Below are 22,619 nucleotides of genomic sequence, written 5' to 3'. Positions count from 1 at the left end.
AGGAGCTGACAAAATGGCTGGGTAGGTGAAGGCATTTACTCCCAGACCTTAGAACTTGAGTTTGATTCCCCAGAACCCACAAAACAGAAGAGAATCAATTCTTATAGTTTGTCCACTGACCCCCTACACTAATGTTGTGGCACACAAGTGTGTGTGAACACACACACAAATAAAGAAAATAAATGTAGCCGGGCGATGGTGGCGCACGCCTTTAATCCCAGCACTCGGGAGGCAGAGACAGGCGGATCTCTGTGAGTTCGAGACCAGCCTGGTCTACAGAGCTAGTTCCAGGACAGGCTCCAAAGCCACAGAGAAACCCTGTCTCAAAAAACCAAAAAAAAAAAAAAAAAATGGGCACGATGGTGCAGACCTTTCATCCTAGCACTTGGGAGAAAGGTGCAGGCAGATCTCTGTGAGTTTGAGGTTAGCCTAATCTACATAAAGCCAAACAAAGCTCCATAATGAGACCCTGTCTCAAAAAAAAAAAAAGTTGAGGCTGTAACTCAGGTGGCAGAGTACTTACTTACCCAGGAGGCATTAGGCCCTAGAGTCAATCCACTACACTTCGTAAATTGGGTATGGTGGCACATGCCTGTACCCCCAGGACTTCTGAGGATCAGAAATTTAAGGTCATTCGTGGTTACCCCGTGAGTTTTAAAAAGGGCTGAGGAGATGGCAAAGTAGATAAAGGCACTTGCCAAGCAAGCCTGGCAACCCAAGTTCAACTTCCAGGACACACATAAAGATGGAAGATGAGAACTGACCCCACAGCGTCGTCATCTGTCTCCATACACGCATCATGGCACGTGTACCCATGCACACACATGTACCCGTGTGCACACACCAACCACTAAGGACAGCCTGACTGTCAGGCTCTGGGGACGGGACTCAGTGCAAGTTCAAAACTGTGCGGCAATAATGGCAGGTCAGTGAGGATGAGAGAATCGGTGCCTGAGAGCTGGATGGGAAGTAGTGCACACCCAGTGTGAGGAGAGAGAGCACCAGGTGTCAGATCCTGCTGAGCCCCTGTATGGAGGGGAGGAAAGCTTTCATAGGTCCCTACCACTGGGTTTTGGTTACTTCAACATTCTCCTTAAAGTATGAATGCTTGGCAGGGGGTGATGTCACATACCTTTAATTCTAGCAGAGGCAGGGGGATATCTATGAGTTCCAAGCCAGCCAAGGCTACATAATAAGACTTTTTCTCAAAATAAATAAATTCATATAAAGAACAAAATATTGGGTGGGGTCGGCAAGGGACCACCCCATAGCCGGCTGCCACTGGGTGCACTCCCACAATGACAGTGCGCGCAGCAAGTTCTGGGAGAGCCAAGCCGGGAAAGCCTGGCTGGGAAGGTGGCTGGGGCTGGTGGGGGGGGGGGTTAAGCCAGATGTGACACCACACACCTACAAGTCCAGCACCTGGGGTTCTGAGGAAGGAGGACTATGCCTCAGTTACACAGTGAGTTCCCCAGCAACTTAACTCATGATGGGATCTGGTCTCAAAAATAAATAAAAATAAATGAATTCTGCACCCCAATAAATTATATTACTGAAAATGAATTCTAATCGTGAAGACATTTTACTGTGTTATTGTTGGGGGAGGGACTGTTGACTCTTTGGGTAACAGTGTCCTTTGAACCACCTGGGAAAACCTGTTCTTTTATGTGGATGTTCCTCCATGACTTCACAGCTGAATACTGAGCCAGCCAAGGTTCTTCGAGTGCCAGCAACGCACTCTAGCTGAGCCAAAATGGGGGTGCAATGTCACATTCTAATGTGTTTGCCTGTGGGACACAGACACTTAAACACTGCAGGGATGGTTGAGGAGGCAGGAAACCGGGCCCTGTCCTAATAGGCTGAACTTGGCATTATTGTCTCAGCACGTGCTGCTAAGGCTTGAGAGTACCAAGGGTCAGAGTTTCCCTGGTCAGCCTGGGGTGGGAGGACAGGAACACAGGACCACCAAAACTGCCCATGTTGAAATGGGTATAGGTCAGTTACTCCTTGAGTTTGGTTGGTTGGTTTGGTTTTCTGGGTTTTTTTGTGTTTGTTTAGGTTTTCTTTCTTTCTTTTTTTTTTAGACTGTAGCCCTGGCTGCCCTGGAACCCACTCTGTAGACCAGGCTGGCCTCGAACACACAGAGATCCACCTGCCTCTGCCTTCTGAGTGCTGGAATTAAAGGTATGCACCAATGCCCAGCAAACAGTTTTTAAAAAGATTTATTTTGATTTACGTGTATGTGTGTGTATGTGTGTACATGTGAGTTCAGGTACGTGAAGAAGCCAGGAAAGGGTGTTAGTTGGCAAGCCTCCTGACATGGGCTGGAGGCAGAACTCGTTTCTACTGCAGGGTCTTACTGTGTAACACTGACTGGTGTATAACTCACTATGTAGACCAGCCTAGCCTCAAACTCACCTGCCGATGCCTCCTAAGAGAGTGTGCCACCAGCTGGCAGTGCACACTCCTAACGGAGATACTCCCGGCTCATCCTTGAAGTCCTGTGAGTGCCACCGTGCTGCCTCTACCTCTGTTCCTTGGCTTGGAAGATTCCCTGTCTTGAATGCCTGGTGTAGGAGGCCCTTCTGTATTTGTGTTGCTTTCATTGGTTATTAAAGAAGCTGCCTTGGCCTAGTTGATAGGGTGGAACTCAGGTAGGCAGGGAAGACAAAACAGAATTCTGGGAGGAAAAAGGCAGTGTGGCAGATGCCATTGTTCTCCTGCCCGAGATGGATGCTGGCTGGTTAGACTCATGCCGGTAAGCCAACAGTCAAAAAGCAATACACATTAATGGAGATAGGTTAAACTAATATGTGAGAGTTAGCCAATAAGAGGTTAAAGATAATGGGCCAGGCAGTGTTTTAATTAATACAGTTTCTATGTGGTTATTTCGGGAGTTAAGCTAGCTGGGTGGCAGGACACTGCCCACCACTCAACCTACAACAAATGTCCCCTATTTTGCACTCAAAATGCAGATAGAGTGACCCACTTCTAAGAAGCCAGGCACAGGAAACCACTCAACACCCAGCCCTTGTACCTTGCCCACTTATTTTTATCAAACCCATCACATTATACCACAACCTGTATCTGTGTAGCAACCTGATATCTGATAGTAAGTTCCTTTAGTGTGGGAATAATGCCATCTTGGTTGCTTCTGTCTGTCACCGAGGCAGGACTCAACCAATGGCTGTGGACATTAAACACAAGTAGACTAGGCACTGTGAGGTCACATCTACGATCCCAGAATTTGGGAGGCTGATGCAGGATTGCAGATATGCTGTCTCAGCTATCTCAAAGAAAAAATAAACTGGCCATGGTGACATAACCTATGATCACAATGTTTGGGGGGTAAAAACAGGAAGATTTGAAGTTCAAGGCTAAACTGGGTGTGCCACACGCCTTTAAGCGCAGCATTTGTAAGGCAGAGGCACCCTGAATTCCAGGGCTATACAGAGAAATCCTGTCTTGAAAAATCAAACCAAACAACAAGAGAGAGAGAGAGAGAGAGAGAGAGAGAGAGAGAGAGAGAGAGAGAGAGAGAAATAAAGGAAGGAAGAGAGAGAGAGAGAGAGAGAGAGAGAGAGAGAGAGAGAGAGAGAGAGAGAGAAAGGAAAAAGGGGGAAAGAAAAGAAAAAGAAGCTCAAGGCTAGCATATACTACATAAATCCTTATTTTGATAAATGGATAGATAGATGATAGATAGATAGATAGATAGATAGATAGATAGATAGATAGATAGATAGATAGATAGATAAGCAGAAAGATACTCAGGGTCTGGAGAGATGGCTCAGCAGTTAAGAGCACTGACTGCTCTTGCAGAGGACCTAGATTCTGTTCCCAGCACATCACATGGCATGGCAGTTCACAGCTGCCTCTAATTTTAGTTCCAGGGGATCAGGTGCCCTCTTCTGGCCTCCATGGGCACTTCATGCACACAGTATGCACCCATGCAGGCGAATGTCCATCTACATTAAATAGATAGATCAATCAAGCAATAAAATAACAAAAACCTAAATAAATAAGGAAAAAGAGCAATACGGATTCCCTGAGGTTAGTGGGAGGGCTCTTGGTACTGCTGGTGCAGCCAACACAGCAGCGGGGACTGTTACCTTGGCAAACTTGCTGGATGTCTGCGAGAGCCTGGCAACGTCCTCGAGGTCCAGGTAGCAGATGATCTTCAGTAGCAGTTTGTCCGACAGCCGCTCCAGGTAGTCAAATTTACCTTGGCACAGGTTGAAGACATAGTCTAATACTCTTGCACCAAATACTAAGGCGATTTGTACTGTAAGCCAAACCACAAACCAATGGTTGCCGGTTAACTCATTCAGCCCCGTGAACACCATCAACAATAAGAAAAAAAAAAAGGTCTAGAAGCCATGTGGTGCTGGCACACACCTATAATCCCAGCACTCAGGAGGCAGAGGCCAGCCAGGTCTCCAGAGAGAATTCCAGGACAGCCGGGGCTACACAGAGAAAACCAGTCATTCCTATGCTCACCAAGCTGTTTGTGGCACTAAAGGAGTGGATTTTTGGAGACGTTTGTTGTCAGTTGATGAGATGGCTCTCTGGTGTAGCAAAATGGTGAGTCTGTCATGAATACAAATACGTGAGAACAAAGAGAATGGGTCTGATGACCAGCAGCACCCCTCCAAGGGTCAGACTAGAAACATACGTGATGACCAGCAGCACCCCCTCCAAGGGTCAGACTAGAAACATATGGAGGTGGGCGCGACAGGTGATGCTCACCCTGGCTAACAGCTAACAGAGAATCAGCTAGAGACAGATGAGGGAGGTCGTCACCCACCACTGAGTGGGAGGAACAGACAAAGAGCATGATCACCTCCCTGGTTGTGCCAGGAGGATATGGATAAAATGTGAAGGTCTGCCAGGTGGTGGTGGCACACACCTTTAAGCACTTGCGAGGCAGAGGCAGATGGATCTCTATGAGCTTTGACGCCAGCCTGGTCCATACAGTAAGACACAGGAAAATCAGGGATACATAGTGAGACCCTGTCTCAAAAAGAAAAAAGGAAGGACCTGTGAGACGGCCTGATGGGTAAAGGCTCTCAAGCCCAACAACCTGAGTCTGATCCCAGGACCCATTTAGTGTGGAAATAGAGAACTAACTCCTGCGAGTTATCCTTTGACTTACACACACATGATTCATGCTGTGGCACACACACATACTACATTAACATACATAACAATAAGATTGGAAACACCAGGGATGAGAAATAAAAAGGGCTTACAACTGTGTAGTGGCTAGTGCCAGTGTCGGCAGGCTGGCTGGCTCCCCCAAACACCCTCTTCCTTAAGAAATATGTATATATGTGCCTTATATTCAAATCTGGCTATTGTCACTATCAAAGACCTGAAAGATGGAGGAGCTGGGGGAGAAAAACAAGCTTTATTGTAAAACTGATAGACCAACTCCTGTGCTTCCCTGTCGCTTTAAGGGACAAGCCAAGCTCACTCCCATTACCTCTGACCTGCCTGCCGCCATCTTGCCCCCTTCCTTTTCTGCTTTCTTGGAGTGCGCGCGTGTTCTGTCTTTCTCCCCTTTTATCTTCTCTCTCTCTCTCTCTCTCTCTCTCTCTCTCTCTCTCTCTCTTCCTTCTCCTCCTCCTCCTCCTCCTCCTCCTCCTCTCTCCCTCTCTCCTGTAATAAATATTTTACCTTTATGCCTATCTTTTGTGTTTATGTGTCTGTTACCCACCACCACCACCCATGCAGCGTGTACCCTCCCACTGGTGGGAGACTGTAGCTACTTGTTGCACGGCAGGCTCCACCAGCCCGCTCGTGGGAGTGTCATATATCAATCTGTTGATTTCATTGGTTAAGTAATAAAGAAACTGCTTGGCTGGCCCTCATAGGTTAAAACATAGGTAGGCGGAGTAAACAGAACAGAATGCTGGGAGAAAGAAACTGAGTCAGGGAGTCGCCATGATTCTCCCACTCCAGGCAGACACAGGTTAAGATCATTCCTGGTAAGCCAGCTCGTGGGCTACAGCAGATTATTAGAAATGGGCTAGTCCAGGTGCGAGAGTTAGCCAAGAAGAGGCTAGATAGAAATGGGCCAAGCAGTGTTTAAAAGAATACAGTTTCTGTGTAATTATTTCGGGTAAAGCTAGCTGTATGGGTGGCCGGGTGCTGGGGACGCAGCCCAGCCGCTCTTAATTCAACATAACACCAACAGTCTGTCTGTGGGGGGCCCTGTCACCAAGCCCATCGGGCCCCCCACAACCCACGATAATTTTCAGAACTGTCTTTTCCCCAAATCCATCATCATTACATGGAGAGGCAAAGCATGGGTATTGTGGAAGTTTGTCCCCACACTTCCACATAGGCTGTATGCTGAGCAAATGATGGCAGGAACCTCTCTAGGCAGAGAATTCAACATTAAAAAGAACAAAGGGCTGGGTTTCTTTAAGTGGCTCACACTTGCAATTCCAGCACTAAAGAGGCAGAGGTATAGCCGGGAGGTGGTGGTGCATACCTTTAATCCTGGCACCTGGGAGGCAGAGGCAGGCAGATATCTGTGAGTTTGGGGCCAGCCTGGTCTGCAAAACTGAGTTCTAGAACAACCAATACTGTTATACAGAGAAACCCAGTCTCGAAAAACAAACAAACAAAAAGAGACAGAGGCCTGAGAATCCTGAGTTTCAGGCTAGCCTGTGTAGCTCTAATCAACTAGTGTCTTTAGGAGCTTCTTTTCAAGAATTCTCCCTGACAACAGAAAGAAAGGATCTGGAAGGGCTGCAAGGATCAGTGAACTTAGTCTGGCGGTGGTGGCGCACACCTTTAATCCTAGCACTTGGGAGGCAGAGGCAGGCGGATCTCTGTGAAACCCTGATTCAGTGGATTTAAAAGTCTGCAAGCCCCACTGTGGTTTTGCCTAGTACTCAGCAGGCAGAGGTAGGCAGATCTCTTGAGGCTAGTCTGGTCTACAAAGCAAGTTCCAGAACAGTCAGAGCTGTTACACAGAGTCCTCAGAAACTAAAAATTGCAAACCCTCCCCCTGCTACATACAAAATGCACATGCACACGTAAAATATTGTAAAAAAAAAAAAACCAAAAAACTATTTTAGAGAAGTAGCGAAGGCTGGAGCAATAGCTCAACAGTCAAGACAATTTGCTGGTCTTCTAGGAGACCTGAATTCAGTTCCCAGTACTATCAGGCAGCTACAGGGATCCAACTCCAAGGGATCCAAAGCCCCCTTCTACCTCCTTTGTTACCCACACACATGTAGCCTCCATTCACACAGACAGACACCGTGATATACTCATAAATAAAATAATAAAAATAAATATTTACCTGCTTGCAGTGGCATAAGCTTTAACCCCAGTAGGAGGAGAGGCAGGTGAATCTGTATGAGTTCGAGGCCAGCCTGGTCTATATAGAAAGTTCCAAGTGAGCCAAGGCTACATAGAGAGACCCTGTTTCCAAACAAAACAAAATCAAAAAGCAATAAATCCATAAATCTTTAAAGAATAAATTTAAAGGAAAATGCAAGCGCCTGGCTTTGGTGCCCACAAACTCCCCAGCTATGCTGAGAGTGACAGAAAGATAAGAGGGGGAGGGGACCTCAGAGACAAAAGCCACCTGGCCAGAAGGAAAAGCCTGAACCTTGAATTGATTTCTTGGTTCTTCTCTATAAAAATGCTAATGAGGAAAGGATTGAGGAGGCTGATTCCACTGGGGCTCTCTAGCCTGAGGGCAAGACTCAGTTCCCGGGGTCGGCCCCTGTGATGGACAGCAAGGTCTGTATGCATCCCTCCCGCCCCCCAGATGATCTGAGGCACAGGATGCTGAGTTCAGTTGACTCTGATTATTTTTTCTTATTAGAATTCCTTTCTCTCTACCTTTTTTCATCCCCATCTTTACATAATTTAATAACTATAAAGTGATGATAAACAGCATTAACAGATGAATATTTCATGAAAACCATTGTTGCTTTGCTTTGTATATTTATTTTCTTTTTTAAGGTTGAAACAGAGTTTGTTTATGTAGCCTTGTCTAGCCTGGAACTACCTTTGCAGATCAAGATCGAACTCACTGAGATCTATTTGCTTCTGCCTTTCTAGCACTGGGATTCAAGGCATGAGACACATGCCCAGAGCTCGCTGCCTTGTATTCTTAGACATTTTAGTTACTTGCAAAGGAAATTTTATCTCACAGACAATAGACTAATGGAATGCTTGACATAAACATAAATTCACTGTAGAAGCAAAAATGATGGGCCAGTTGTATTCAAGGGGGCACAGAAACCCTGTATCAAAAAATAAATAATAAAAAAAAAGAGGGCTGGATAGATGGCTCAGTGGTTAAGAGCATTGCCTGCTCTTCCAAAGGTCCTGAGTTCAATTCCCAGCAACCACATGGTGGCTCACAACCATCTGTAATAAGGTCTGGTGCCCTCTTCTGGCCTTCGGCATACACACAGATAGACTATTGTATACATAATAAATAATAAATAAATAAATAAAATTAAAAAAAAAAAGAAAGAAACTGCAGACATGACCTCCCCATTAGGGGGAAGGGTTTTGTTTATTTATTTATTTATTTTTTGAATTTTCGAGACAGGGTTTCTCTGTAGCTTTTTGGTTCCTGTCCTGGAACTAGTTCTTGTAGACCAGGCTGGCCTTGAACTCACAGAGATCCACCTGCCTCTGCCTCCCGAGTGCTGGGATTAAAGGCGTGTGCCACCACTGCCCGGCTGGGAAGGGTTTTTATTGTAATTACAAGAGAAAAGATCCAGAGGCGTCTGGCAGACTCCAGAGCTGAGCGAAGCAGCATACTGGACACGGCCAGGGCTAGGAAAGCTGCAGTGGAGATGGCAGGAGATGAAGTTTAGTGTGGGAGATGAGAAAGCACAAGGGAGACAGCAGAAAAATAGCAAGGGCAGCGAGGCAGCTCAAGGGAGCCAGGGGTGGACAAGTCATTCGAATTATGACGGGTAGCTGGGGGTAAGGGGGCTTTGGATCCAACACTGGCAAGATGGTGAAGCAGATAAGGCAACGGCTGAATTCAGTTCCTGGGACCCACATGATGAAAAGAGGGAGCCAGTTCCTTCCAACTGTCCTCTGACCTTAGAACTTGTGCAGTTACTGTGGTATGTGTGCTGCAGGCACACACACACACACACACACACACACACACAAAGTGTAATAAACATTTTTAAATTTTTATTTAGAAAAATAGAAAAGATCCCTCTCACTCCTGAGCTCTCTGAATAACCAAAGAATGGAAATGTGTTTTGCTTTGGATAATTTTGTGACAGGGTCTCTCTACAGAGCCCTGGCTGTCCTAGAACTCACTATGTACATCAGGTTGGCCTGGAACTCACGGAAGTTTGCCTGCCTTGGCCTTCCAAGCACTGGGATTAAAGGTGTGTGCCCCCATTCTACCCTCTTCTATTCTAATAACACACTCCTTCACTTGCACATACCACACACACACACTGCTCCCTCCAAACAAAGGCCCCGCCTACATCTGGCTGCATGTACTCCTCTCTGAACAATGGAATAGTCTCCTCCTTTGACAACCAGCATACTTGGACAGTCTGTGCTCAACAGTGTGCCCAATGCATGCTGATCCCAAGATAGAGAGGCCAATCCAGCATGAGCTGGTTCTGGGTGCCTGACCCATAAGGCAAATGTGTGTCCTCAGATAAACTTTCAGGAAGAATTCATTATTTACCATCTTATGCTTGCCTATGCAAAATTAAAATTATAAAATGCATATCATTCAAATCAGCAGCATTATGGGAAGGAACATTTTCAGCAGATATGTGATTACATGACCTAATCTGTTCAAAACAGTGAACCATCCACTATTAACCATACTCTTCTTTCTTTTGAACCCCATAAGAGGAGACACAAAAATCAGAGCTCTTGCGTGCCTCCAGTGTCAATCTTGACAGTAGGCTTCTGACTTCTTTTTATGTGTATGAGTGTTTACATGCACACCACATACATGTGTGCCATGTGCTTGTCTGGTGCCCACAAAATCCAGAAAGCAGCAGGCCCCCCGAAATTGGACTTAAGGATGGCTGTGGGCCACCTTGTGGGTGCTGTACTATTTCTTCAGCCCTGTGTTTCTGATCTTTACTATTGCTTTGGAGTGTGGTGTGTGTGTGTGTGTGTGTGTGTGTGTGTGTGTTATGCACACGAGTGCACACACGTGTGTACATACATGCCCAGGATGGGATGTCTACAGATGCCACAATAGTGTGTAGGATCCGATGGAGCCAAAGTTAAAGGTGGTTGTAAATCACCCCCTATGGGTGCTGGACGGCAAACTCAGTCCTCTGGCAGAAGAGAAGCACTCGTAACTGCTGTGCCATTCCCCAGCCTCTTCTTTTGCCTTTAAATCAAGTTTCCTTGCTATGTTTGCAAACCTGTGTGAGCCCTTATGTCAACCCTTTTAATAAGAGGACAAGAAGAGTGTGCAGGATGGCTCAGAGGGCAAAGGGACTCAAGACCACAGCTGACAACCTGACTTCTAGCTCAGGACCTACACCGTAGAAAGTGAGAACCGGCTCTGGCCTCCACATGTGCAGCCTGGCATGAGTGCACACACATTCAATCAAGCACATATGCAAACATGAATAAGTATTTTTTTTAAGGTCAAAAGCCTGGAAACACCTGTTTGGATATAGATCACTAATAACAGCCTGAAGAATTTCCCTTTGTGGAACTGGAGATTTTAGGGTCCCAGCCTGGACTCTGGCAGCCATATGCCCAAATTTAGACATCTGAACAAGCACCAAGAGGGATGGAGGCCAGATTACTGGACCCCTCCCTCAGGACTATTTTTTACCCCACCTAACACTTACCATGAGATATCTCAGAAATTTGTTGAGGCCCATGAAGGAAAAGCCATTTCCTCCTGGTCATAAGGATAGAATCTTAGTCCTAATCTGTCCCATCCCAATGATTAGAACACTACATACTATCGTCCACTCCCTTGTTTCTGAGTTCTGAGAAGCATACTTTTTCCTTTTTTTTTTTCCTTTCTCTTCTTTGGATATTAAATATGTTTGCTGTGACAAGGGTCCTTCTCATTCCCACCTTCAGTTTTACAGGTGTTAGCAGCCCTCCACCTCTGTTTTTGGAGACAGGATTTCTCTGTGAACCTCTGCCTCTCTGGAACTAAAGGTGTGTGCCGCCACGCATGCTCTCTTTTGTTTTTATTTTTTATGTATGTCTCTGCACCATGTGCGGGCAGTGCCCACAGAGACCAGAAGAGGGCATTCGGTGCCCTGGAACTGGAGTTACACTGGGTTATGAACAGCCTCAAGGTGCTGGGAATCAAAGCCAAGTTCTCTGAAAGAGAAGCCGGTGCTCTTAACAGCAGAGACATCACCTCAGCCCCAGCTACCTGCTCTATTGAACCCTAACTCAAACCCTGGTTTCTCCATCTCCTTCCTCCTGTCCATTGCCAGGATATACAGCTCTTCTGCCCTGTGATTTTCCTCCCAAACCCTAATAAAATGGTCCTTGAGTTTCCTTCAGAGTCCATCTTTTAAAATTCTTTCATCAATAAGACTAGGTCTGCCTGGGTGGAGAGATGGCTCAGCGGTTAAGAGCATTGCCTGCTCTTCCAAAGGTCCTGAATTCAATTCCCAGCAACCACACAGTGGCTCACAACTATCTGTAATGAGGTCTGGTGCCCTCTTCTGGCCTGCAGGGATATGTGTAGGCAGAATATTGTATACATAATAACTAAATATTTAAAAAGAGAGAGAGAGAGAAAACTAGGCCTGCCAAGAGGAACCGTGATTCTCCAGCAACACACGTCTTGCTCAGTTCTTCTCAGGTACAGGGACAGAGCCACTGATGTTCCTTTCAGTAACCCTGTTCTTGTGAAACCACAACTCCAACCTCAAAGGAGGTCAGAGTTTATTCTGGAGCCAAAAAGGAGTGAACATATTGAAGGAAGACAGATTTGGGACGCTCCAAATTCCGTGTTCTAACATAACATTTTCTTTTTCTTTTCTTCCCTTTTTCTTCCTCTTTCTTTCCTTTCTTTCTATCTTTTTTTAAGATTTATTAGCCAGGCGGTGGTGGCACACACCTTTAATTCCAGCAATCAGGAGGCAGAGGCAGGCAGATCTCTGTGAGTTTGAGGCCAGCCTGTTCTACAGAGCAAGTTCCACGACAGACTCCAAAGCTACACAGGCAAACACTGTCTCAAAAAACAAACAAACAAACAAAGAACAAAAAGATTTATTTATTATGTAAATAATAAAGTGTTCTGCCTGCATGTACACCTGCATACCTAAAGATGGCACCAGATGTCATTATATATATTTGTGAGCCACCATGTGGTTGCTGGGAATTGAACTCAGGACATCTGGGAAAGCAGCCAGTGCTCTTAACCTCTGAGCTATCTCTCCAGCTCCTAACATAACATTTTCATTAAGCTTTTAGAGTAACAGGACATAGGGAATCATAGATCTAGGCATTTTCTTTTTTTTAAATGCGTAGCCCAGGTTGACCTCGAACTCGTGGTCCTCCTACCTCCTGGCTCTGCATCCTTCAGCAAATCCTACCAGGGTGCGCCACCACAACTGGCGATCAAATACACTGGTGGGAACATCGGGCAAGTGGGGAGCAGAAAGGTGGTAGAGAGGGAAGGAAATTCTGCTACACACCTCAAAAGCTATCTCAAGATATTACTAGTTGATTGGTGGAGACAATCAGAAGGCCGAGTCTGGTCTTTGGTGGAGCTCTTACTTGCACTTACACAAACCCATATGCAGACACACACATATAAATAAGATCAGCAGCAGGTAGATCTCTATGAGTTCAAAACCAACCTGATCTACATAGCTAGTTTTAGGACAGCCAACACTACATAAGAGACCCTGCCAAAAAAAAGGAAAGAAAGGAAAGAAGAAAAGAAGGAAGGAAAGAAGAACTTTCTTAAATAATTCATATGATAATTTATTTACCTAGCTGTGTACCAATCATTGTTCTTTTTTTTTAAATATTTATTTATTTATTTGTTATGTATACAATATTCTGTCTGTGTGTATGTCTGCAGGCCAGAAGAGGGCACCAGACCTCATTACAAATGGTTGTGAGCCACCATGTGGTTGCCAGGAATTGAACTCAGGACTTTTGGAAGAGCAGGCAATGCTCTTAACCACTGAGCCATCTCTCCAGCCCCAACCAATCATTGTTCTAAGTGGCACCAAGGACCCATCAACAGGCCAAGTTCCTACCACAATAAAATAGACAAGAAACAAACAGCTGAATGCATGGTGTCTCATTTGACAATGAGTATATGGGAGACACGACATTCTGGAGAAAGGCTGTGATTTTCTGTCTAGTGGTTCAAGGAAACATTCGCTAAGAAGGCAGTGTCAGCAGACTGAATAGTGGGTAAGCCAGTGGAGACATCCCAGAAAAAATAGGCCTTTTGTGTTCATTTTTGAAACAGGGTTTCCTGAGGTTGAGGTTGCGATTGGGACTGTGTCACTGTGTCATCTAAGGGCTTAAAAGAGCTAGAAGGGGCTGGAGAGATGGCTCAGACAGAGGTTAAGGGCACTGGTTTTCTTGGAACCTGCCTGCCACTGCCCAGATTATCGTGATTGGGAAGGGCCCAACACTGATAGAAAGAGACATAAAGAGTAACATCAGAATTTGTGGCTTGAGGTTACCCCCTCCCACCTACCATCTCATGGAAGATGATTAGAAGATTTTTTAAATTATAGTTGTGTGTGTGTGTGTGTGTGTGTGTGTGTGTGTGTGTGTGTGTGTAGCTCCAAGGCTGGATGGGGCAACCCAGTAAGAGGTTTGTGTGTGTGTGTGTGTATCTATACATGTGTGTCTGCCCACGGTGCCAGAAGCAGGAATTGGGTCCCCTGCAAGAATAGGAGATGCTCCTCACTACTGAGCCCTATAGATGGCATTGAAAGTCTGAACCAGATCCCCCAGGGCATAACCATAAACAGACAGGCGCAAGGCACAGGTTTGAACTCCTAGTCATCTTGACTTGAAGCCTAAGAAGCCAGTGAGGGACAAAAACTAAGACTGAGGTCAAATGACAGGAAATACCACCCGCTCGCTAAGTACCGCTGAGGGGTCCAGGCAGCAAGAGTGACATGCTCAGAACCTCTGCCAGGATCTCTGCATGAGAAAATCATGTAGGGGATCTTAGGGAGATGACCAAGAGGAGACGGAAAAGTAAGTCCAGTGGAACGCTGTCTGCTTAACAATACAGCAAACGATAATTAAGAGCTGATTACATATAACGCCCAGCGAGTCACAGAAGGCTCAGGATGACTGAATAAAGTGGCCATGATTATCTCCAGTCCGAACAAGGAAAGTGACTCACAAAGGGGCTGAGCTGTCACTGTCATTACAACAGCTAGCTAGTGGCAGCAGGGAGGCTCCAGCTGGCCGAATGATCCTCCCTCCCCCAGACCTGCTATGTGTGGCCTCTTTCTCTCCTGCTGAGGGAGACGTCTTTCTGCATGGTTCTCCAAGACCGGAGGGTAGAGATGAACAGCAGTGACTACCGGGTTGCCTGCGACGTGTGTGCGGACGCGGCCATCTGAGTCATCAGCCACTCAGGGCTGGTCTTTTCAGTGACACAGCTGCCTTTGAGTCACCCAGATGCCTGTGACTAACCCCAGTGTTCTTGCCGTACTTAGGTGGAATCACGTCTGTTATTGTTATACTATCTGGGGCAAGCATACATCTGTTCACATCTCCCCAGAAAATGACACAATGCGAAGATGCAGAAGACACTATCTCAAATTTAGTTTTTTGATTCTAAAGAGATTTTGAAAGACTTGTTTTAGCTGGGCCATGGTGATACAAGCTTTTGATCCCAGTACTTGGAAGACAGAAGTTGTTGGATCTCTGTGAGTTAAAGGCCAGCCTGGTCTACAACAGAGTGAGTTCCAGGACCAGGACAACCAAGACTACAAGAAACCCTATCTAGAAAAAACAAAAATCAAGCAAACAAACCAACCTTTTTTTTTTTTAATGTGGGTGTGGGTTGTGCAGTTGCTCACAGAGGCCAGAAGAGGTCACTAGATCCCAGGAGCTGGAGTTATAAACCCCTCCTCCCACAGGCGCTGGCAATTGAATTCCTGTTCTCTGCAAGAGCACAGTATAGGCTTAACCACTATGCCATCGCCTTTCTTTCTTTCTTTCTTTCTTTCTTTCTTTCTTTCTTTCTTTCTTTCTTCCTTCCTTCCTTCCTTCCTTCCTTCCTTTCTTTTTTTTTTTTTTTGGTTTGGTTTTGGTTTGGTTTGGTTTGGTATTTCAAGACAGGGTTTTTCTGTGTAATAGTTTTCTCTGTCCTGGAACTCTCTCTGTAGACCAGGTTAGCCAGCCTCAAACTCAGACATCCACCTGCCTCTGCCTCCAAAGTGCTGGGATCAAAGGCTTGCACCAGCACAGCACAGCCTATTATTTCTTTCTTTCTTTTTTCTTTTTTTTCTTTTTGTTTTGTTTGTTTTTTTTAAATTTATTTATTTATTAAAGATTTCTGTCTCTTCCCCGCCACCACCTCCCATTTCCCTCCCCCTCCCCCAATTAAGTCCCCCCCCTCAGCCCAAAAAGCAATCAGGGTTCCTTGTCCTGTGGGAAGTCCAAGGAACCCCCACCTCCATCCAGGTCTAGTAAGTTGAGCATCCAAAATGTGTACAATATTCTGTACTGTGTGTATATCTGCAGGTCAGAAGAGGGCACCAGACCTCATTATAGATGGTTATGAGCCATCATGTGGTTGCCAGGAATTGAACTCAGGACCTTTGGAAGAGCAGGCAATGCTCTTAACCACTGAGCCATCTCTCCAGCCCCCCAGCCTATTATTTCTAAGAACATAATTACATAAGTATGAAGCCTGTGATCCATCGCTGCCGCATATGCTGGGGTGTGATTGCCTCACCTTGAAGATTAGAGTTGTCTAGGAAGTCTTCATGGGTTTCCTTTATCTCTCCAGGTTTTGCTGTCCGAAACTCGCTTCTCAGAGAAATCTTCCACCATCTAAAGATCATCTGTGATTAAACAGGAGTTGGTAGCAGTTAAAAATGACTCTAACCCTGTCAGCTATGTTAAGTTTAGGGTTTTTGTTTGTTGTTTGTGTATTTATTTTAATTTTATTTTATTTGAGACAAGGTCTCATGTAGCCCAGACCAACCTAGAATTCACTAAGTAACCAAGACTAACCTTGAATGCTTGATTCTCTGTCTCTGTCTACCAAGTGCTGGCAGGCATTGTCTACTATGCCTACCTTAAACTTAGGGTGTTGAAAGGTGCCTGTAATATGCACGTTGGACTATGCTCCCAATATCAGCAATAACTTTACAGTGTGAAGTAATATCTGGGCATCAGTAAACATTTTCCTTAGAGATTAGCGTTACAAAATCAGTGTTGTAAGGGATTTTAAGATCTATTAGGTCGGAAGCCAGGCAGTGCACGCCTTCAATTCCAACACACTGGAAACAGGCAGGTGGGTCTCTGTGAGTTTGAGGCCAGCCTGGTCTACAGAGGGAGTTCCGGAACAGCCAAAGTCACACAAAGAAGCCCTGTTTCGAGGGGAGAAAAAAAAAGATTCTACCAGGTCTGCCAGGTCACCGAGGCTGGAAAGATAGATTGGTAGCCAAGAGCTGTCATTCCCAACATTCATGCAGCTGTTAACAACCATCTGTAACCCAGTCCTAGGGGAACCCAACTCCCTCTTCTGGCCTCCTTGGACACTGTGTGCACATGGTGCACAGCCGTACACGCAGGCAGAACACCCAGGACTACATAGTACTGCCATCACAATCAATTCCTCCTGCACCTCCCCACCTCCACTGGCCTCTGGCTCTCCCCAGCTCTAAACTGAACTTTTGTCAGGGTTTCCAGACTAAGCTCCACTATGAACTACTTTCTGGCTTGAAAAGAACAACCAACCAACCAACCAACCAACCAACCAAAAAACGTGATCCTTTTGTTACTTTTAATTCTCTTCATCTCTATAGGTTTGTGCCTGACAGAAACCCCATCTGGTTGTCATTTTAGTGCTGAAGGGATGCCTGACAGTTCTGTAAGTTGATGATGCACTGTGTAGTACCAGGATATTTAAAGGGCTACAGACTGTGTGCCTCATTACCTTTTAAAGATTTTATTTCTTTTGCTTTTATTACTTTTAAATTTATGTGTATGAGTGCCTTGCCTGCCTGTATGTCTGTGCACAACTTGCATGTTCGAGGCCTGCAGAGGCAAGAACAAGGAGTTCAATTCCTGGAACTAGAGTTACAGTTTGATTAAAAGAAAATCATTCGGGGGCTGGAGAGATGGCTCAGTGGTTAAGAGCATTGCCTGCTCTTCCAAAGGTCCTGAGTTCAATTCCCAGCAACCACATGGTGGCTCACAACCATCTGTAAAGAGGTCTGGCGCCCTCTTCTGGCCTTCAGGCATACACACAGAATATTGTATACATAATAAATAAATAAATAAATAAATAAATAAAGAAAGAAAGAAAGAAAATCATTCCTTCCCAAATTAATGCAAATGCAATGCCAATAAACATTTGTCTGTTTTGTTTTGTTTTTTCAAAGTGCCAAATTCTTGTCAATTCATACATTAAAATAAATGTATAGACGTACTGGGATAGCCAAAGAGGTAGAGAATTGGCAGACAAAACAAAAAACAAAAAAAAAAACTTCTCCAAGAGAAAGAAGCCTCAAGTTTTCAAATGCTGTTGGAATGGTGGTTTATCCCTGCACTTGAGAGGCTAAGGCAGGAGGAATCCCTGCTTGGGCTACAGAGTTAAATACTGTCTCTAACTTATACAAAATAAAACACACACACACAAACCCCCAAACACCTCAGAGCCTAACATTTTACCAAGGAGTTCTCAAAGTTGCTTAAACCTGCTTAGTTAAATATTACCCAGAAGAGCTGGAGAGAGCTTGGAGTTGAGGAGTGCTTTCTTCTCTTCCAGAGGACCTGAATATCATTCCCAGTGTCCCGTACCATAAATTATATCTCTGACCAGAAGGGAGACGTGGGAATAAAGACACTACTCACATGACTTTATCAGGAAGAAGTTTTCAGGGATCCCTCATGAAATCCTGAGTTCACGTCCTGAAAATCACCCGCGTTTATTCTCCAAACAGCTTTTATACAAAAACGTAAACTGAGGGGGAAATTCATTAGCATTCTGTTTCCTAGGTAGCTGGTGCTTTAGGTCACACCCACAACTATGTCTACTGTCACTTAGAATTAGCACCTCTTTCCCAGGCAGCTTCTCCCCAATTACAAAGAAGGGGCAGAGCGACATTAGCATATCCTGACCCTTTGTTTAGGATGGCTTGTCTCAAAGGCTAGGTGACCACCTCCTATGTGGCCTGAAAGTCTGGCTGCCATACAATGTAGGAATATGGGCCTGTATAATATGGCCCTACACCCAGAATCCACAGGGGAGGCTAACAGTTGCCTGTAACTCTTGAAGATCCAGGATCTCCCAGGAGACCCTATGCCCTCTTCTGGCCTCAGGCACCCGAACATACACGACATACATTCACACAAAACACACACACACAATGAATGAATGAATGAATGTTTTGGGTTGGTTTTATTGTTTGTTTGTTTTTTGTTTTGTTTTGGTTTTTTGAGACAGGGTTTCTCAGTGTAGTCTTAGCCGCCCTGGAACTTGCTCGAGGCTGGCCTCAAACTTACAGAGATCTGCTTGCCTTTGCCTCCCAAGTGCTGGGATTAAAGGCATGTACCACCATGCCCAGCTTAAATCTTAAATTAAAAAAAAAATATAGATGGGGGCTGGAGAGATGGTTCAGCGGCTAAGAGCACTGACTGCTCTTTCAGAGGACCTGGGTTCAGCTCCAAACACCCACACAGCAGCTCACAGCTGTCTGTAACTCTAAGATCTGACACCCTCACACAGACATACATGCAGGCCAAACATCAATGCACATAAAATAAGAATAAATAATTTTTAAAAATTATAAATGGGTCTAATTGTATGTATTTTTTTTTAAAGACAGAAGCCCAATGTGTAGCCCTGGATGACCTGAAACTCTCCTTTTGTAGACCAGGCTAGCCTAGAATTCAGAAAGATTCATCTGCCTTTGCCTCCAGAATGTTGGATTATAGATGTGAGGCATTATGTCCTGCCCTGCCAGTATATTTATTTATTTATTTATTTATTTATTTATTTTTAAAAAAACAAAGTTTTAGTACTTGTGAGACAGAGGTAGACAGATCTCTGTGAGTTTGAAACCAGCCTGGTCTACAAAGTGAGTTCCAGGACATGCAGTGCTGTTACACAGAGAAAAACCTGTCTTGGAAAACAAAAGACAAACAAACAAAATAATTCGAAGACTCCATCACTTCAGCCACTTTTATTTTATGTTATTTTATGTTAAAACTCTTGGCCATCACTCAAGTGTCATGATTAATTAATAATATTCCCTTTTCTCTCTGGGGGTGGAGAAAGCCAGCTGGATGGACTAAAGATGGCTCAGTAAGTAAAGGCATCTAGTTATCCTTTGACCACACACACTATGTGGTAGTGGTACAACTCTCATGCAGGAAGTTGTTTTTCTTCTTAAGTTTTAAAATTGATTAGTAATTATATCTGTATATGGGAAGGCATACTCATTTGCCAGTTCCTGTGGAAGCCAGAGGAGAGAGTTGGATCTACAGATTGTTGAGAAGGGACTGAAATGGGTGCTGGGAACTCAACTCGATTCCTCTGATAGCAAGTGCTCTTAACTGATGAGCCAACTCTCCAGTCACCACACACACATACACACACAAAGCCTTTTTTTTTTTTAGTTTTTCTGAGACAGGCTTTTACTGTGTAGAGATCCTAGCTGTCATAGAGATCCACCTGCCTCTACCACCCCAGTGCTGGAATTAAAGGTATGGCCACCAGCACCTGTCGAAACAATGGATCTTGAGAAACTGGAAATTGCCAGCAATCTCTTGGTGGAAGGAGGAGTTGGCTAAGACCTGGTGACAGCCAAAGAAGAAACCTGTCAAAGGGGGAAATGATGTCAGGAGACCTTGTAGGAGACACTGGAACTGATATGGTTGTGCACACCTCTTGCCTTCTGCTTAAACCTAAAACTCTTTTAGAACCTTGAAGACAAACTAGGGGTATGGGGGTGAGGAAGTGCCACTGGGTTTTTTTTTTGTTTTTTGTTTTTTTTTTTTCCAGTGTTTGCTTTTCACTACAACTGGTTAACTTAGTTAATGTCCAGCTTTGGCTCTGACCCCAATTCCAGGAACAAGGCAAAGTCCACTGGGCTCTTAGACTGTGGGTCTCCTGAAGAGGCTATTGACTTAGCTTCCCTCACAAACTAGCTGAAAAGGAATCCCAGAGAACTTCTCCCCCAGGACCTAGGAGAAAAGCTCCCTTTTTCTCAGCAGCATCTTCTCCAAGTTTGATGGTCCAGAGCCTAGGGAGGCTCCCAGGAGCTTCGGGGCCAATCTATTGTCTGTGGTAGATATTCTGAAGACCGATCCTTTACCCACAGTTTGGGTGAAGAAACTCCCCTGAGGCATCACTACAGCAGGCTTGAGAGACCAGAGCAGATATTGGCTGGAAAGGGCGAGTCCGAAGGGAAACCTAAATGATACCTGGGCCTGGCAGACCATGTGTAAAATCTGAACTGAAGGAGGACAGACTGTGTTCGATCACAAGAAATTCCTTTTCCCAGGGTCCAGCATTTTGACAAAAGCCAGCATTCCCTCAGGGACTTAGATAGTCCCTACTTGATAAAAGGAGTAATTTTCCTTATCTCTGGAAAAAGGGACCCAAGGTGCTTATTTAAGAAATCAATACTACAGCAGGTAGCCAGTCTCTCTCGGCAGCACCGAGGCCTGTTGCTGAGTACTGGCGCCTCAACACGTCTCACCCCAGCCCCCACTCTGAACCTCTCCAGCCCCAGAGCTGCCCTTCCCTTCACCCACTTCTTAGATCCCTATACAACTGCTGCCATTTTGGATCCGAGGTCTCTTGGCCTCTTGCCCTCTTGGCCCTGGCTGGCTTTGCTTCTGCTCCTTGATCTCTTTTGGTCTGTGGTTCCTCTCTTTGCTCCTGCCTCCCCCCCCCTCTCCCTCCCCCTTTCCTCTCATGGCCTGGATCAGTTCTCCCTCATATCATCTACATTAAACCTTCTCCTCCACCAGAGCTAGGAGCTGCCATGTCCTTATTTTTTTTAATTTATATTGCAATTTCATGATGTGACTAGACATCTTAGTGAGACCATCTCAAAAAGAAAAATATAGAAAGGAATTGGAGATGTAGCTTGGTGGAAGGTTGCTTGCCTAGCAAGTACAAGGTTGTGGGTTCAGTCCTCACCACAGCATAACAAGAACTGCTCAGTGTTTTTATCTGACCAGCAGTCCCATTATGAAACAAACCCAAAAACATTTTAAATATACAATTTAAAATGAAGGAATGCACACACACACACACTCTTTCTCATTAGGCACAGCATTGAAATAATTTATAGCTGAGGTGGTGGCACACACCTTTAATCCCAGCAAAAGGCAGGTGGGTCTCTGTGAGTCCCACGTGAGCTAAAGCTACAAAGTGACCCTGTCTAAGATAAAAAAAACAAAACTCAAGACAACAAATGATTCACTCCCAGGTTACATCCGTGTCTACAAAGTCAGATTTGTCCATGCCTTTTTTCAATATCTATAAGATTCCAGTCTCGGGTTCCGCTGACCAAAAATTCCCTGGGCTTTCTGTTCAGGCTAAATTGGAACTGTGTAAACATTGGTAAATCCTGTATTCTGGAACATTTCTTGTTCCTAGTCCCTGCTGTCACCTCACCTGCTCACTTTCCTCCTCCCTCTACTGAATGCTTTGAAATTTCCTTTGGTGGTTTGAGCAATGGCTACCCCCTCCTTCTAAGGTCCCAGTTGATTGGAACAGCAAGTAGAAAAGCTACTTAGGGCCGGGCGGTGGTGGTACACGCCTTTAATCCCAACACTCGGGAGTCAGAAGCAGGCGGATCTCTGTGAGTTCGAGGCTAGCCTGGTCTACAAAGGGAGTTCCAGGACAGGCTCCAAAGCTACAGAGAAACCCTGTCTCGAAAAACCAAAAAAAAAAAAAAGAAAAGAAAAAGAAAAAGAAAAAAAAAAAGAAAAGCTACTTAGGACAGGTACCTCAAAGGCTACACACAGTTCTAGAAACATCCTTGATTATCTTGTCCAGGAATCCCAGAAGGGAGTTCTGGTTTCTCCAGGTGTAGCTTCTAGGTGGGGACTTAGATTCCCTCTGTGAACGACCCTTAGGCAGGGGAATGATAAAGAAGGGAATCAACCTCTAGATGGAGACATACAAGAGTTAATAGAGTAGGACGTGTCCGAGGGACCACCCATAGGGAAAAGGCTCACTGTAAGCCACGCTAAAGAGATAGGCAGCCTCTTGAGATAATGCACTTTTCTTTCCCAGAATTCTAACCCTGCTTATTGCAGCCCTCACAAGGCATAGTAAGGTGTAGTTGGGAGCGGTGGGCTGCGTCCCGCCACCTGGCTAGCTTTACCCGAAATAATTACACTCTCACATCTTGATTAACCCATTTCTAATGAGTGTAGCACCAGGAAGTGGTGTCTTACCGGGAATATTC

At 45.1% G+C, this 22,619-nt stretch overlaps 1 protein-coding gene across 5 annotated transcripts in view; it reads right to left on the bottom strand.

The window, feature by feature from the left end:
- Nucleotides 1–22,619, bottom strand: part of Fbxo36 (F-box protein 36) — a 66,371-nt gene that overhangs the window by 4,597 nt on the left and 39,155 nt on the right. Inside the window, exons 1-3 of one of the 5 annotated variants that reach the window (XM_075952078.1) lie at nt 16,195–16,223; nt 15,914–16,022; nt 4,110–4,282 (exon numbers count right to left, since the gene is read on the bottom strand). In XM_075952078.1, coding sequence (XP_075808193.1) covers nt 4,110–4,282; nt 15,914–16,022 — 282 coding nt within the window. In that variant the 5' untranslated portion in view covers nt 16,195–16,223. Of the gene's footprint in view, nt 1–4,109; nt 4,283–15,913; nt 16,024–16,194; nt 16,224–22,619 lie in introns of those variants that run through there. The other 4 variants (XM_075952079.1, XR_012908205.1, XR_012908204.1 and 1 more) reach the window with 4 other exon arrangements.

Source organism: Microtus pennsylvanicus, chromosome 17 (genome assembly GCF_037038515.1).
Source record: "Microtus pennsylvanicus isolate mMicPen1 chromosome 17, mMicPen1.hap1, whole genome shotgun sequence".
Lineage (NCBI taxonomy): Eukaryota > Metazoa > Chordata > Mammalia > Rodentia > Cricetidae > Microtus > Microtus pennsylvanicus.
The sequence above is the reverse complement of the archived record's forward strand: the minus strand, read 5'-3'. Positions and strand labels throughout refer to the sequence as shown.